The sequence below is a fragment of the Sander vitreus genome, chromosome 14 (assembly GCF_031162955.1).
Source record: "Sander vitreus isolate 19-12246 chromosome 14, sanVit1, whole genome shotgun sequence".
In the NCBI taxonomy this organism is placed as follows: domain Eukaryota; kingdom Metazoa; phylum Chordata; class Actinopteri; order Perciformes; family Percidae; genus Sander; species Sander vitreus.
In genome coordinates this window covers 14335766-14354140 of record NC_135868.1, presented here as the reverse complement: position 1 = coordinate 14354140, position 18375 = coordinate 14335766, and the positions used below count along the sequence as shown (strand labels likewise).

The 18375-nt window shown below is 38.4% G+C and overlaps 3 protein-coding genes across 4 annotated transcripts in view; 2 read left to right on the top strand and 1 right to left on the bottom strand.

The window, feature by feature from the left end:
* Window positions 1-18375, top strand: part of LOC144529081 (DNA-directed RNA polymerases I, II, and III subunit RPABC4) — a 55151-nt gene that overhangs the window by 12301 nt on the left and 24475 nt on the right. The window lies entirely within an intron of this gene.
* Window positions 5469-8947, bottom strand: rpl30 (ribosomal protein L30). Its single transcript, XM_078268056.1, has 5 exons — window positions 8887-8947; window positions 8724-8772; window positions 7900-8045; window positions 6824-6954; window positions 5469-5569 (listed from the first exon to the last, which is right to left on the bottom strand). Exons 2-5 carry the CDS (start codon window positions 8742-8744, stop codon window positions 5517-5519), a joined length of 351 nt encoding a protein of 116 aa, XP_078124182.1. The 5' UTR covers window positions 8745-8772; window positions 8887-8947; the 3' UTR covers window positions 5469-5516.
* Window positions 10307-18364, top strand: LOC144529087 (uncharacterized). 2 transcript variants are annotated; one of them, XM_078268033.1, is made up of 4 exons: window positions 10307-10715; window positions 14489-14683; window positions 17548-17601; window positions 17694-18364. In XM_078268033.1, exons 1-4 carry the CDS (start codon window positions 10625-10627, stop codon window positions 17705-17707), a joined length of 354 nt encoding a protein of 117 aa, XP_078124159.1. In that variant the 5' UTR covers window positions 10307-10624; the 3' UTR covers window positions 17708-18364. The 2 variants fall into 2 exon arrangements, with proteins under 2 accessions (XP_078124159.1, XP_078124158.1); XM_078268032.1 differs by having other exon boundaries at window positions 14483-14683.

Sequence of the window (18375 nt, the reverse complement as noted above, 5' to 3'; positions counted from 1 at the left end):
TACTCTGCTGTAACTATTTTTTGACATACTATGACTTTTTTTTTTACTTTTTTTTTTGACATCCTATACTATGACTTTATTCCACTTTTTTGACATGCTATACTATGACTTTTTTTTTTACTTTTTTTTTTGACATCCTATACTATGACTTTATTCCACTTTTTTGACATGCTATACTATGACTTTTTTCGACATACTGTACTATGACTTTTTATCACTTTTTTCACATACTATATTATGACTTTTTCATCACTTTTTCAGCATACTACACTATGACTTTTTTTATCTCCTTTTTCGACTTACTATACTTTTTTGCACTTTTTTGAATACCAGGGCTCTTTCAGTTAATCTCACTAGAGTTAAAAACAAAAAGTTGTGATAACTAAACATCAACGCCAAGGCTTGATTACAGCTGGAAGGACCAGCTGGTGTTCTCCTATACCATGACACCGCACTTTTCCCCAGACAGAAAAATTACAATTACAGACAGTAAAATGAACAATAACACATTACAATTGATTTATATTAATAATTCATACAGTATATGCTGTGTATTTGAAATAACAAAACTAATACATGTATTATTAATGATGAATTTATTAGTTATATATATGTGTGTGTGTGTGTGTGTCTCTAATGCGTTTACAACTAGAGCTATCTACTGGGATGGCAGTAGCTCAGTCAGTAGGGAGCTGGGTTGCAAGCTGAAGGGTCCTTGGTTCAAGTCCCCGTACGGGTGGACTGGTAGCTGGAGAGGTGCTGGGCATTCCTCTTGAGCAAGGCACTGAACCCCCAACTGCTTGGGCTGCCTTTCCTCACTCTGACATCTCTCCATTAGTGCATGTATAGGTACTGAGTATGTATGTGTAATTCAGGCCTGTATGTAATAACAACAGAGTGAAAAGATTCTAATGTCCCCTTGTGGGATTAATAAAGTATATATTATTATTATTACTTGAGATCCGATCACATCTTATTTTGTTTAATGGACAGGTCAAAACGGGGCATCTCTCTCCATATGTATACATCATTGGTATTTTTTAACATTTCAATGAAATTCATACTAATTAAAACATTCCCACTTTTCCAACTATTCTCACTTCTTTACCTTCTTCTCACGCAATTATGCCAATTAATTAATCCAGTTTAGATTTAGCTTTTCAGCACTCACAAGCATTTTCTGCAGAAAATGCATTTTCTAGTTTTATCTATTAAACAATTTCAGGTAAATGTGGATTTTTTTTTTTTAATGACACTAATTTCCTCCATTTTCTTGTTTCTGTTAAGTAATACAAATTCAAAAACCAGGGGCACTCTAATTATCTTCTTCAACATGGACCTTTTTTACAGCAGACATCTAACCTAACATCGTGCTGATCCAGTTCAAATTACAGGGTGTCTGTGTGTTGTGATAGGGGATTTGGCATTTTGGGAAACACCATTTAAAAAAAATAAAATTAAATTAAAAAAAAGCATTATAAACTGACATGGAGCTCAGTGGCTCACTGGGGTTCTTCAATTCAGCAACAAGATTATATTACCATAAAGACAGTCAAGTTTTAAAATGATGGCTTTTAAAAGAAAGTGTCTGTTATGCTGATGTGCGTGTGTCCTGCCGCCCTCAGAAATTCAGTTTCCCTCAGTAGAGACCAACAAACTGGCAGATCAGAAAGGATTTACCCGCCTGCCTCAAAATGGATGCTGGCATTACCTTGGGTCTGACAGCAGGCTACCCGACAGACACGCACACTTACTTTCTGCCACTAGGACAGGAAGAAAAAAACAAGTGGGTCACAGTCTCTTTTCTTGCTTGTTGGGTGCAGATAGACAATGCCATCAGATCTAAAAGGGGGACATATTTGTGAGAGAGCCAAAAGGTGGTTTGGCAAAATTTGTTAGCAGACTTTGTATGGCCTGGATATCATTAAAATTCTCCTCTAAAAATGTTTTTACAAAAAGGATGTGAATAAAGATTACAGACACTTTACCCAGTAACACACCTACTAAATGTGCTCCATAACATGTACAGTATGTCATGTTGTCTGTCATGACATTGCCTAGAGACAAGTTAATGATCAATAATGTTGTGTGTGAGAATATAAAGCACTCAGCACCCAGTAAATGTTGTCTGAGGTCACATACCATTCAGTGTATTGTCCTATGGGGAGAAATATTCAATTCTCAATTTACTCTAGTGACCAACATGGCCTGACGCTGTGACTGTGATTGATTTGTATTCAAGGGACTTGAGATATATATGACTGGAAATAATATCATCTAAGATCAGTCAAAATATAGAAGTACAAAAATAAATACCAACAGCAGCCCAAAAATGTGAAGTGTATGGCCCTTAACAGGCTTCAAGTTGTATTTATGGCGCAGATTGTTTACGCTCGTTATTCAAATCTTATTCTGCAACCTCTTTAGAAATTGTCTTCATTTGTTGCAGGGCATCTGCTGCACATGAAACAGATCATCTGTGATGATTTCATTCGATTTAATTGGAATCAAGAAAACAGATTAGTGAAGCAGTCAGTGGAAAAACTGGGCCAAACACTGGATGGATGATGGACGCTTATAATTCTGTCTGGGTAGATGCATTGGCATGTTTCAATACTGACGCCAAAAACAATGACATCTGATCCTGACATATATGGAATTATGTTCCAGTATAATATATCATGCCAGTTCATATTTCATACCTTTCAGTGGCTGCGTTCCTCATAATCATTGCCTGCAATTCACACTACATACATTGATACTAACCCTTTATATTTGATAACTTTTGATATATCGTCAAACTTAAATAACTTTTGATGCTAAAGAATATATTAAAATTAGATAATTATGCAGCAAGGTCCAAAATTACATATTTTTAATAAGATTTCTAAGTGAATGTATGAATGTTTACCACCATCACTGGAAAGAGGAAGTTGATTCCAGCAGTTGAGCCACATACCGGCTTGTTCTGAAGCTTTCGACCAAATGACATGGCCTTATTAGCACATTACGTTTTCTCTTTTGTCATGGAGCTGTAGGTATTCAAAATTTACATTATTCTGAGCATTACTACTGTAAGACTTTGATATTAATGTGGTCAAGAGATTAAGTGGACCATCAGTGAAAATTGTTTTGTCAACTATTAGTGTTTTGTGGAATTAAACACAATGCTCACCTTGCTTGAAGCCCTTGTATACTGGTATGCTACTTATGAGCATCACTCTATGGCTGCTGCTCACTCTGTATAAAGTATGTACAATGCGTATTCTCCATATGTATGGAGAGAGATGGTTGGTATTTTTTAACATTTTCAATGAAATTCATACTAATTAAAACATTCCCACTTTTCCAACTATTCTCACTTCTTTACCTTCTTCTTACACAATTATGCCAATTAATTAATCCAGTTTAGATTTAGCTTTTCAGCACTCACAAGCTTTTCTAGTTTTATCTATTAAACAATTTCCCTTGTATACTGGTATGCTACTTATGAGCATCACTCTATGGGTGGCTACTTTTCAGGGCCCCAAACAGTCCTGGGTCAGCCTCAGTTTGATGTCCATCAGCAGTTGCAGATACTGTAAAAGGCTTTGACTTTATCTACCTATAGTTATGCTACCAAACTGCCCTTCAGCAAGGCACTTAACCCCCATGAGCTGTGGCAGAGCAGATTTGTAGCTAGTGTGACCTCTGTGAAATATGTTACATATTTATCAGAGCTTATACATTTATAGTCTTAGTTTACTGGACCAGTAACTAGCTAGTGGTGTAGGCTACTGTAAATTTATGTAACAACAGGGAGAGGACACCCCAATGGTTTTTGACCTTATATTTTGCTGGGGGGGAAATAACTGATGAATATACTCTGTTACAGTCATGTTTACAGTGGGCATGGGATTTATCACTTAATTACCTTTATAGTTTCTAGATTTTAGAGTCCACTTTCTTCAGTGTCTTTATTTTCTATGTCCATATATACAAGGGAGCAAGGCATATAATATGTAGAGAAGGAAACTCGTCCTCTATAAAAAAAAAAAAAAAAAGAAGAAACGCGATTAGAAGCGTGGCAGATAATAGCGGACAGACTGAATGATAGTCTAAAAATATACATTTATGAACTACTGCTCTTAACTGAAACCATTCAATGAGTCACTTGTCATTTGCAAAAACGAACACTTTGCATTAAAAGCGAGCAGTAGAAGTTAATATGACTTAGGACATTTATATTTTAGCCCATGAGAGAGAGGGAGGAACAGAGTGAAAGATATTTTTAAGCATCATATTCTAGCCTAGAAAATTGATCTTAATGGTAAATTTCCTGAGGAACATTATCTTCTGCTTACTTTTAAGGCAAAGAGTACAACTGTTAATTTGTGCAAATGATTAGTAGCCTAGAGCAGTGGTCAGTTAATGTCTATATTTAGGCTAATTACGCGGTCGGTCCGTGATCGTCTGCTACGCTTTCTCTCGCTTGGTTCATTACAGCGGCCGTGTTTCTTTTCTTTTTATACAAATGTGTTTCACGTCATCATACTTCCACAAGAAGCTGCTGCTCACTCTGTATCAAGTATGTACAATGCGTATTCTCCATTTCGGCATCAGTAAATTTGTGATCGACCTCGCGGTCTTTTGAGGAAAGCCGTGGACGAGCATCTGTCTGAATTCCTTCATCCTGGCTCAACTAGTCGCTCCTCCTCAGCCAGGCTTGGCCTTCGTGAAACGCACCAAGCCAGGATGCTCAGATTAGACTAGGTCAAGCCTCGCTTTATCAGTTATCCTGGATTTATATATTCTGCTTTTGTTAAACAGGCTTTAAAAATCTAAAAATAAAGAGTTTGAGACAGTCCGTTTAGGATGGCTTCAAATGTGAACAAAATAATACTCTTTGGTCTGTGGCTAAATTAACCATTTGTTCTTGGCTTCTTAGTTTTGGGAAGTATATTCTCACACAAGTCAGAGGACAACAATATGAGTGATAGAGACAGCCATCACCCTCTAAAGCCTTAAGATCTCTGAGGAGTGTCCTTACTCAATTACAGTCAACAGGCTGCAGCTAATACAGCAGACCGTCAATCCCTAGGTTTATGTAAGTGAGGGAAAAAACTGTTCTCAAAGATGAGCAGTTGCTTAATTTTGACAAAATTGTGTTTAGGTCAGTTGGGTGAATCGTCATTTAAACAAAGTTAACCCTGTCGTTATGCTTTGTTACACAAGTCTTTGAAGAAAGATCAACCATTTAAAATCTGGTTTCCAGAATTACTTCTGTGACATTTTCTGCTGTTAGTATCATATTGTTAACAGCTCTGCAGAGACTAGAGGAAATACCTCACAAGACCTTGAAAACATTGATGGTAGTAACCTCATCTGAGAAAATCAAAGAGAACACTGGTGTTCTCTGGTGGACACTTGCAGGATTGACAGTATCAGGACAGGCAGGTTATATTGTTAAAAGAAATGACAGCAGCATGTACTGTTAACACCGACTTTATTTATAACAACGGGGTGGGGGAACAGCTCTACTGAGGTGGCTGCTGCTGGTCTGGCATGCTCCTGATGATGTCAGAATCGCCTGAAGAGGAAAACAACAAAAAGTTAGCTGATCAAAATGCAAATTGCCACATTCACAGTACAAATACATCCAATTATATTCCCTGCATAAAACAGCTAATTTGACCTCCTACAAATACATAAACAAAGTTGAAAATGAGGATAAAGGGTACCAACGATGCATCCATGAACTGGCCAGAAAGCACAAGCAGCTCAACTAAGCGCTCCGAAAGACTCCTCTAGCAAACCACTGGTCCTGAACTGGACCACTTTGATTAGCAGGTCCAAGAGCAGACATTTGCAGTGGCAGAAGGTAAAAAAAAAAAGTACTATCAGATAGAACTGGGCAATATATCAATATTATATCGATATCGTGATATGAGACTAGATATCGTCTTCGATTTTGGATATCGTAATATGGCATAAGTGTTGTCTTTTCCTGGTTTTAAAGGCTGCATTACAGTAAAGTTTACAGTCATTTTCAGAACAAAAGACTGTTGTAACTGTTCTATTATTTGCCTTTACCCACTTAGTCATTATATCCACATTACTGGTGATTATTTATAAAAAATTCTCATTGTGTAAATATTTTGTGAAAGCACCAATAATCAACACTACAATATCGTTGTGGAATCGATATAAGTATTTGGTCAAAAATATCGTGATATTTGATTTTCTCCATATCGCCCAGCCCTACTCTGTTTTAACAAACCAGCGTCTAAGGAGTGATCCCGATTATTTAAAAAAAAAGAAGGAAAAAAAAGCAATGATATTACTGATGCATGGATATTATCTCAGGTAACATTACATCAGATCTGGTAACTAGTACCAGCAGTGTGTCCAAAAAAAAAAAAAAATTGATTAGAAGACAAAAACATTACTTAATTTTTAAGAGACTGACTCTGTATCTCGATTCTGTGCTGAATGCCTTTGCGTTAGTATGAATAACAATATATTTTTTAAGCGAATAGCTTTATTGAATGGAAATGCTGTACTTAAACTGTTGGTGTTAGAGGGGCCTTTTTGCTGCTGTTCAGTCCTGAAAAAAGGCTCACTGGGACCAGTCCCCCAAGGCTAATACCCCTGCATCAATTTTGGCAGTGTCCGATACAAGCTTGTGTCAGAAACGTTTCATTAGTCCATTAATGATTCCAGTATGGGCCCACTCCATAAAATCTAAATTAGCTCTAAAGAGCCAAAGAACATGATCAATGTTTGTGGAAATGAACTGCACCATACTGTAGATGGTGTCAAAGACAAAAAGGTAGGTACTCACCAGGGTCAATGATCGCCAGTGTGCACACCCTGAAGTACTTTCCGCAGGCTGTGCCGAGCTCAATGTTGTTTCCGCTGTAGTGGTGGACACCAGTCTTGGCCAGCATAGCATAGTACTCAATCTCAGATTTCCTGAACAGGGCATACACAAAACGAGTCCAAAAAAAGCAGATAAATACACTTTGACAAGACTTAAATAAAAATAAAAAAAAACAATGCCCCAAAAGGTGCCAACAAGTCATTCTAGTGTAGAAGCTTGAAACACCAATAAGTGTGCAATTGGACAATTTATAACAGAATCAACAGCCTTTCAGACCTGTTGTGCTTTACAACCTCTGCATCGAAGTAGAGCTGGGCGATATGGAGAAAATCAGATATCACGATATTCCTGACCAAATACCTCGATGTTGATATTGCGACGATATTGTAGGCTTGACAATTGTTGCTTTAACAAAATTTGATTTTAGATAAATAATCATCAATAATGTGGATATAATGACAAAGTGGGTAAAGGCAAATAATAAAACAGCTAGAACAGTCTGGTAAGTTAAGAAAATGACATTTACTATAATGCAGCCTTTAAAACCAGAAGAAGACAACCCTTATGCCATATCCCGATATTATGATTTAAAAAATCTAAGACGATATCTAGTCTCATATCTCGATACAATATTGATATATTGCCCAGCCCTACATCGAAGCACACTAACCTGTTAAACACAGCTCTGTTGTCTAAACGGATAAATCAGACCAACTGATTTTAAAGAACCTGATATTTGGTATGAGGATTTAACTAAATGTTAAATCTTTTGACAGCAATGCAAACAATTCTCGGTTTGAACATTTAGCATACGCGCATCATATTGTGAATAGTCTTTTAAAAAAAAGTTATTGATGCTATATTCTATTCATGTTCCAGTCCTATTACTGTTCATATATCAAGTTGTCGTTACACACAAGTCATCAAATAACACTCCCCCCCCCCCCAATGTAACTACTTGCTTACAGAAACTAACATGACAAAATAACTAATCTTTATTGGAACAAGTATGAATGTCTTTATTTTTCTTCATATACCTGAGGGCAGGGCAGTTGTTGGCCAGGATAACCAGCTTGGCTTTTCCCTGACGGATCATCTTTTGGGACTGCTTGTAGCCCAGGACGTATTTTCCACTCTTCATCACCAGCTGGAGACGAGAGTTGATGGACTCCATGGACTTTTTCTGAACAAACAGATGTACATACCTAGAGTTAGTGACAGCACACAATCTACATCACTAACTTCCACCATCGTTGTCATGCAAAACCCCCCAAATAGCAGTGGGAATAACAAATGCCATTAAAAAAGAAGAAAAAAAAAAAAAAAAACAAGGTTAGCACATCAAATGTTATCGTACATTAACAGGAATGTTGCCACGTTAATGCTTTCTAGAAACAGCCGAATATTCACCTATTTAAACTTGCCTCAGTTTCAAGTTTGTAATTGTGGCTCACTTTTAGTTACAATTTTCTGTTCTTTTTACGTCTAAAAACGATTTCACCCTTGTGAAGCACTTTAAGACTTTTGTTCTGTAAAATGTTTTCATTAAATACCATTGTTACGTTTGTGTTAACTTTAGCAAACTAGCATTAGCTGCCCTGCCGGTGTTATAACTTACAGTTTAACAGCTACAAACGTTAGCCGAAAGACAAAGATAGATGGACGGCAATAAATAAAGGGACAGTCGACGCATGCTTTCACATATTTACAGCTGCAATGATTTAACGCAAAACTATACATGTTGCGTGTGAATAATACGTTTATAAGGACAGCAACGGTGCTAGCTAGCAGGCCGTGACAGAAACACGTCTCCACGTGAAGCAGCAGCTCGTGCACTCCTGGCCGAGCCAACGCCACTCACCGTTTTCTTTGCGGCCACCATTTTTGCGGTTTAGTCCTGACCGGCCAACCTGTGGGCGGGAGGAGGGAAGGAGAAGACTAGCGTTAATGTCTGGACAGTAACAAAACGTTAAAATTAACAAATCCTGGTGATTTTTAATCAGAAAACTCGGAGCTCGTCTTACTGTGAGTTAACTCCAATATGGCCTCGGAGAGAAAGGAAGTCCCATGGTGCACTGCGCTGCTATCTTTCGGTAGGCCTGCGCAAACGAGTACTGCGCAGACTACTCACTGCAGATGGTTTAGAGAAAATCAATAGACTGCGTGAAAATATATGTTATATATAACAAATAAACATTAGTCTACAGTGAGCATTAATGAGACAAAAAACAAAAGTAAACTCATATTAAAATACATACATAAACACGTAATAGTTACAGAATAGAAGTAAATAAAGTTTAAAAAAACAAAATGCAACAAAAATAAAAAAGACAGATCCATAGACCAAGACTTGCGCAGAAACTTGCAAACAATGATTAAAGCTAATAATAGGCTATTCATTGCACAACATATGCAACAAAAACACATTTAGGCCTATCTAAATGATCTTACCCATTACTTAAAGGTGCTCTAAGTGATGTGACGCGAACAAAAACAAACTGCGCCAACCTGCACCGAACCATAACAAACAGTGTTCCAGCCAATAACTGACAAGGAGGAGCTGGTTGAGCCATCACTGCAGCAGCATTAGCCAGTAGGGTACTTCCACAATGCATGTTTATGACTCAACCAACTCCTTCTTGTTAGTTATTGGCTGGAACACTGTTTGTTATGGTTTGTTGGGCAGGTTGGCGCAGTTTGTTTTTGTTGGCATTTGTGAAGCCTGGGCTGTCTACAGAGACCGTGTTTTTTTACAGTGTGTTCAGGGGACAGTCACTAGCACATAGTGTGGAGATGTTTGCTGTATGTGACAAAAAATGTTGTAGCCTAAAAAACGCATCACATCACTTAGAGCACCTTTAAAGTAATAACATGGCTCTAATAAAAGCTTTATTTCATCTATCTATTTTACACATTAGTCACTATAATGCATCGTTATAGATTAAACTACCCATGGGTATATAAAGTAGGCTTTTTAAAACTAGCTACATCTAAACCAGCATTACCACCAACATTAAAATGATCCATTATACATTAATGCATCATACATAACAACCCAATAAAACACTCTGACAGGGGCCCTTCTGCCTAGTAGATACTTTTACTTTTTATGCTTTAAGTGCATTTAGCTTTTGTAAGTGATTTAATGAATGCAGATATTTTTACTTCAAGTGGTGTATTTTTCTTTTATAGTGTGATGGCTACATTTTGGATAACAACACTTCTTCTACAACTGAGCAGATGGGTAATTTGACACATTTCCACAGAACATCACGCCTCTCCAGTGGATTAATTCAGGATTAAGATATTGGCTCAAGGGCACATAGACAGTGGGCCTAGTTGTTAGTTTAACGAGGCTACAGGCTGTTTCCCCGCCCCAAAGGTGGCCGCTGCAAACTGACTGTATAATGTATTTTTGTCCCTGTGCCAGCCTCTTGGAAACAGCCTACGTTACAGTACACAACAGAAGCACACATTTCACCTGCGTGCTCAACTGGATAGAGACTTGTAGCCACAACACAAATAGCTGAACGCGTTTTTGGAGGAAGAACCATGATGCGCAATTACGCACGAGACTAAAGTAATTTGACGTCCAGCGCCTGTCAATTTGTATATCCGCCAGAGGATTCGCTGTCCATAGTTTTCAACTCTCTCCATTTACAGAGACGATATCTATGCACGACGTCATTAGTGCAGCCATAGCCTCTCCTCAACTCTTAACCCTGACGTTAACCACCCAGTCCTCTATGTGCACTGGACAGGATGGGATGCTCCACCAGTTCCCAAACGTCAGCGGTAGATACGACTCGACCCAGTGCTAAGCCCGAGGAGAGCAACGGATCCAGCACAACAGGTGATGCACAAAGCTTTACAACTATAGGCTATGTAATGTAATACATATGCTTGTGAGATATGTGGAAAATACAAATAACAATTTTATATATACAGCTAGGTAGCATTCATTGCAAGCATATTTTAAGTGGCCAAACAGAGAATATGACATTAATACCTGAAAATAATGTTTTCAAAATAACGCTATTGTCAAGAGTCCATTAGAAGCAATGATTTCCTGTCCAAAATTTACATACTGTAGTTTCATATTTTGCATGTAAAATAGCAGTAGTATGTTTTTGCATTGTGTGAAGTTATCTGACAAAGCACTATCCATGGCTTCACTTTGGAGATGATAGCTGTGAACTATCTGTAATTAGAATGACACCAACCAAATGTATGTGTATAAATGATTTTTTGAAATCAAATGCATTAATCAAGGTACTTTTAATAGTTATTTTATTTCTTTAAAAAGCCTAACACATAACATATTGGTGGTAATGGTGTCGAACATGGAAGTTCACTGCCATATCCAAATAGAGTTACATAAGCCAAGTATACCGTGGTAAACCCTGCTCTGATAAGGAGGTCCCAGTTTACATGCAAATGATCATCAATGTATTTCTTTGAGTACAGTGTCTGATGTCTGTAGTTCTAGTGAGCCAGATCCCCACAGTGACAGGATGGGACAGTTTATTGTGATTATTTAACAGTGGTTTCTGGCTCTGTCCTCCCTGAGAGTCTCTCTCAGTGACATGAAAGCAGATTTGGTGACAGTCTACGGTTTCAATAGGAAATGGAGAAGACGCTTTAGACACTCCTTTGTTGTAGTGGGTCAGAGATGGCCCGGCTGTGTTGCTAACTAGCACACGTTTCAAGGTAAAACACCAACACTGCATCCTGTGTTTGCATTTAGCAGTGTTCAGAAATTTATAAATATATGCAGGTCTTATTTACCCTCAGAGGCTGTAAAATATTCAATTTTGCCGAATCTGTGTGCAATTACAATAGATGTGACTTTGTTAGCAGTTCTGCCAGCTTTAGCATTATATCAAAAAACCCAAAGAAGAAGCTGGTAGAAAACTGGTAAAAGATTCATATAGTGTGTGATATAGTGAGCTGAGAAACTGCCACTGCTCCTGCTAAAGTGTGTTTATGCTCATGCTACATGACCTCCCTGTAGAGGTTAAAAGCAAAAAGAGTTTCCCCCTTACGACTCCCAATCAAGTAGGCTATCTCATCATTGTTTTCAACTGATGATGGCAGAGCTTCTGACTGTTGCTCTCTAGCTTTATATCAGATGAATGACATTGAACATTGAGGTGTTCCTGTTATCATCGTCTTAGAGGTCAGATGGAAATGTGTCAGGGTGTTTCCTTCTTTTTGCATGTGGCTCATTTTCTTCTCCTGCTTACTACTTGTCACCCCCAAGAAAGAAAGACATTTATTAACCCGACGTTCTTTCGTTTAAACATTTAAAGAATGCAGACTTTAAAGGAAAAATATTGTGAAAAATACTGTATCAAAATAGGGGAAGACATCTCATTTATACCAACATAGAAGGTCAGTGATCACGACTTCTATGATCCATGCAAATACTGTACTTGTAATGCAAATCCCTCAAAAAAACAAGGTAGTCATTCACAATATCACATAACTTAACACATAGCAACCTGTCCATAGAGCTGTGAACTGTGCGTATGAGGCTGTTAATGTTTATTACCAACAATCCACATAATCATTAACCCTCTGTGGTTGCAATTATGTGTCACTGGGGTTTTTTTATGCTATTTTTTTACTTCCTACTCAATGATCTGAGGCAACTAGCCATTGTTTCTCCAGTTATTTCAAAGAAGAACTGCTGATCAACTGTTTCTAGAGAAGTGCACTATTACTACTTATTTTGTTTGGTGGTAACTTTGCGTGGTTCAGTGGTCAGAGACCAGAGACTGGAGTTTAATCATTAATCCATACTAATTTCATTCTCAAAATATAAAACCTAACAGTATTAATTATAAGATTAAAACAATCTGTATTTCTATAAACTTCTTGTCCATTTCCCTTGTCCATTGTCCATTGTCTATTATGAAATGTAATTGCATTTTTATGCCACATCCTCACTGGCTGCTCCTGTCATAATGTCTGAGCATTCTGCTAATAAAGCAGGCATTATTTATTAAGGTGCCTGAATAGTGTACAACAAAATGTGTTGCATTGCACCCATAAAAATATTTGTTACTTAACTCTCTGACTTTGGGTTAAGTCAATGCTGTAGCCATTATTTAGGCAACACAAACATAAAGTAAACTAAAACAAAGGAAACCTAAGAGCACAGTAATGATACCCCAAACTGTCTCACATTTAAATAATGAAAGTCTAGTTCTTGTTTTCTTACCTGACAGGGTCTGTGTGTACTTTGTTTGTGTTGCCCTCTGGTCACCACACACAAGTGACAGTACTGATACTGCCCTGTGTTGCCATGATGTGAAGTGTGAAGATACTTTTTTAAAGTATTTTGTGGGGCAGTTTTTTTACAGATAGAAGTAAAGAGATGAGAGGAAACAAAGGGGAGAGAGGTGCAACAAAGAATTTGAACTGGGGACTTATATGGGAGTTTATAATAACATAATAATAATATATACATGTTTTTTACCCAAAGCAGACAGAACAATATCATTAACATATTTACCTTAGGGAACCCCAGTGAAAACAAATGCTACCTTGACCCTTGACCCTGGTGTCATGCTGTGTTATAAAGATCCTGTGCCTCACATAATAAATTGTAAATTGTTTAATCTTGTGTCTAATGTAAATGTGATCATGTTTCTCATCTTTATTACATTCAAAGTTTTTGCCTTCTCGAATTTGATAGTACGAACAGCAACAACAGGGTACATAATTCATGCACTTTGACTGCAGTCTTAGTAGATATACAGTAATAGTAAGTAGTTTTATATTTCATTTATTAGTTTAAAATTATCTTCAAACTAGAGATGCACCGATAGACCGGCCGGTGACCGGAATTGGCCGGTTTTGGCGTGCTCGCCCATGACCGGCGACCGGCAGGTCAGTCTGACATATGCCGATTTCATGCCGGTCAATGCTACAATTAACTGACAACATGAGTTATACGAGTTACAGTTCTCAAGGACGCACGCACACACGGACGCGACAGCACAGTCTTTTTTTCCTTTCTCTCAACTATTCCGCCGTGTGTCGCGCGTACCAGCTCGCGGTGTGAAGCGCGTGTCCATGCTATTCTCGCACATGTAGGGAACCTCCTGAATTAACCTGCAACATGTCAGCTGTTAGGAAATTCTTCAGCGTGTGTGCAGAAGATAACAAGTTTGCAATATGCAACACCTGCAAGGAAAAAGTAGAGCGTGGAGGGACGACACCAAAAACCAAAATCACATTTTTTTTAGTTGGATATTTGATGTGAAAAGAAGGAAATGGTTCTAACATTGCACTTTAGATGTGTGTGAATTTCCCACACCAGGAGTAATTTATATAGTTCTATTTTATAGTGATCCATTATCTGTTCAAAAAATTTTCTATGTTCTGTGTAAAATGTTCTATTAAAGAAGAGATAGAAAATAAATATTCGTGTGTGCTGTAAAGTGGTTAGAAAAAATGAAATCGGAATCGGCTAAAATCGGTATCGGCTGGCCTAACTCAAAGAAAATCGGAATCGGCCTAGAAAGTTGTAATCGGTGCATCTCTGCTACTGTCTTTTTGGATGTTTGGATCTGTGGACACGTGCCGTGTTAATACTTGTGTTCCTGACAGGGGCAGCCAATGAGAATGGCAAAGTAGCTGAGGACAGCGAAACTATTCCCGACCAGACACCCGCTGGGGACGGCGATGCTAAGCCTGCAGATGAATCTGCTGCAGCTGCACCTGCAGGGGAGGAGCCTCAGCCTGGTGCAGCCAGTCTGCCTGCAGAGGCAGCAGCAGACAGCACCGCAGAGACGGCAGCGCCTGAGCAAGGTAGGTTGGAGTCAATTACAGAAACGGGGCAGGCCAATGACAATTGTTTCTTTTTTGATAGAAATTAATTCACATACTAGAATTTAGGCACATTTTATGAATCCCCAATATTTTCGTAGACTGTGAGATGCAAATAAACATACTCAATACTGGACACTTTGTCTCTGCAGTGTGATGACCAGTATAAAGCGTTGAAGGCTCTAAGCATTTTTTATTGTGAGCTTTATTTTCTATGCAAATAACACTTTTCTATTCTACACTCATCTCGTCTTGTGACATTTATCACACCGACTTTACAAAGTTAAAAGGTTAATCAAGATGGAGCTCCATATGTGTCCCATCAAGGAAGGGGAACTTACTAGGGACAAAATGTACAAATGTTTCCATTGACCAGCAGTAACCTGAGCACTGCTCCGCCTCTTGCATAGTGACCCATTGAACACATCACCCAGGTACATAAAGCCCCTTCCGCCTTTACCTAGACCCTCCACAGTCCCACTGCAATGTCGGTTGCCAGGTGGTATCCAACAACACACAGCCATGGCTTTTAATGAACACCTGAATGTGTTTATAAGTCACACATCTGATTATTTAGTTAGTATTTAGCCCTTGTGTTGTCGTCCGGGTCACCGGGACCCGGAGGACAACATAAGGGTTAACTATACGTTTATTTGACGTTTTGCATTGGCCTGGCGTTGAGCGTCGGGGTCCCCCCCCCTCCGCTGGTTCAAGTGAAATGACATCACGTAGTACGTGAGGGTCACTGGGAGGGTTGGGGGGGGACCCCGAAGCTCAACGCCAGGCCAATACAAAACGTCAAATAAACTGGACGGGTGTCGTGTTGACCCGAAGGACAACACGAGGGTTAAGAATCTGTCTTGACACTTTAATTATATGAATATTATTTTAGTCATGTTTGGACTCACAGTCTTCAATGAACTGCAGTCTTGAAATATATTTAGAATATGTTCTTTCTTTTGGCAGTGTAATGTGTAGGATGTGTAAAGTGTGATGTGGAAGATTCAAGCCTATACAGTCGGTTGATCTGTAAATGTTGTCTCTTGAGGTTGTAACTGTTGTTAAGGGCAATAGACCAAAACATTAACTCAACCAGTGTGTCCAGGATCAGCTCCTGATTTGTGTAAGTTGTAAGATTTTTTAAATCGCATGATTGTGCACAAAAATGGTTGAAGGACATTGCACACAGATTGTTTAGCCAAGACAGCTCTGTTGTTAGGGGGTCCCATGAACACATCCTCCCACACTAAATACATAATGTATTTAACCTCTCCTGGTGCTCTGGTAACAGGGTTATATGCTAAATTACAAATTAGTGAATGCTACATAACTTCCACTGCTCTAAATTCCAAGAGAGCATTTCAGAATGACGGCACAGTGATGATCTCTCGCCACAGAACAGCATTACATTGACTGCTCTCAGTTCACTTATTGCTTCATGATGCAAATTACAAGCAGCAGACAGGTTCATGGGGTCAGATCATTTTCCTCTTTGTCTAATGCAAAGTGTCTTTCACTGTAATGCGTTGAAGAAAGATGGACTGCATATTGCCTCCAAAGATGTTGTTTTTTTTCTATTTATTGTGGTCTACCCATACCTTCAAGCATTCATAGCAGGTCATATTTAATCCTCATATGCTGGTGCCATCCCTTCTTTAATGCGTACAGGTTCAAAATTGATCTGCAGTTTATATTAAGGATGCTATATAGAAATAACCGTCAACAGTTTGAGTGCTAGGATGTTTTTTCATCTTAACATACAATATAGAGAATAGAAAGACAGAAAAGCACAAGCTGTTTCTTACAGATTACTTGTATTTAAAAATACACATTTGTACAATTATTTAAATAAAATAGTTAGCACTCTCCATGACCTTTGTCTTCACTGGATTTTGACTCCCTTTGGTGTTTAACTTGACTCAACCTCAGTTAAAGCCTGACCACAGCCCTGTTTAGATGGCCTGCATGCAGTGTGTGTGTGGCCAACATTTTGTTGTCATCATGGTCTCATCAAGGTGCAATCTGAGTCAACAGAGAAACTAAAGCCAACTCATAGAGCGCTTCCACTGGCCACAAGTGATGTTGTTTCGCAGCCAATGGAGAGAGAGGGTCAAGTGTCACATTTAGCAGAGCAGACACAGCAGCTCATCAGCTTCTGTATCCATTAGTGGTCATTGTTGAGACTGGTTTGGTGGAAGTAATCTGCAATCATGAGTTTTTGATAAAATTCATCACGACAAATGTGATCAAATGTAAATGTGCGTTTCTGTTTGTCATTGACGTGATTTCACCCATTTGGATTAAAAGGTATTTCAGCCTTAATAATTAACGTTTCTTGATAGTGATCTAGATTTTTAGTGCAGTTCAGAACTGCAGGACTGGTCTTAAAGGGTCAGTTCACCCAAGTTGCAAATAAACATAAACTCATTTACCTCCAGCTGTATGTAGCCATGCAGATAGTTTGATTTGTCCAGGATTTTGAGACATTGTACCAAGATTTCTGCTGCAACCATAATACAATAAAGTTGAATAGAATGGTAATTGTGGTGCTCACAGCATTGAAAAAAAGCAAAAACATTTTAAAGACTTGTCTTGTCTTTGCAGAAACAATGTATGTTACTCAGGAGGATAATCCACAGACTTTGCTGTGAGCAATTTTTTTTTTATTGGAAGTACTCCCTATGAAAACAGTTTACAGTTATGTGGATTATCCAGAGTAACAAGGACACGGTTTCTGGAAAGAGATGCTTTTGAATGTTTGACATGTCATTTTGCTCCAGGTGAACTGATCTTTTAAATGTGATTGTCTGTTGTGCACATGTACAAATCTTTTTCTTTCCAAACAGAAATAGCAGAGGCCACAGCAACCGAATCAGAGTCCAAAACAGAGGAGGCACCAGGTGAGTGGCCCTGTAATGTCAACACAATGTCACATAATCCATACAAAACGTCTATGCCACCTTTAACAAGTTTCCCCTCTTTTTGTTTTCAGCGCCCAGTGAGTGAAGTGCAACTTGAACGACTGCACAGATGAGTTTGCTGGAAGTGTCTTACCTTGTTTGTATGCATGAGTGAAAGTATGTATAGGTGTTTGCGTGTGAAAGACATCGCCCTGTTGCCAAGATGCAGACCCTGCTTTGATAAATCACTTTCAGCCAGGGTTCCTTAGTCATCGCTGTGCCTTCTTCCCCTTATGATGATGTATGGCTGCAGTTTCTCCTTGCAAACTGTACATAGACAGAGTTCTACGGCACTTAGTGTTTATTTTCAGATGATGTCATCATTTCAGGAGAACTTAAAATTCTATTTATTACCTGTATAGAAATTTATAATAGCGGATTTTCGATTTAACTTGAACCTAAGAATCCATTCTTTACTTTTCTACAAAATTATAATTCTAAGGAAACCAAAGCCAAAATATATTTGATTTATGAACTTATTTTATTTTTGGGTAGCTGGCTTTGATTTTACAACCATGTTTGTAATAAATATGAAGAGCTGAGGACCGTACACATCAATATAGGAACACGAATGAGATAAGTGTACATTTGAAACTTTTTTTGTCTGTTTCTGAGGTGTCATGATTTCTCTCTGGAAAGATGGCCTGAAATCTGTAATAAGCTATGAACTGTCAAAAAATTAAAAAGACCACGTTAAAAACGACACATGCACTT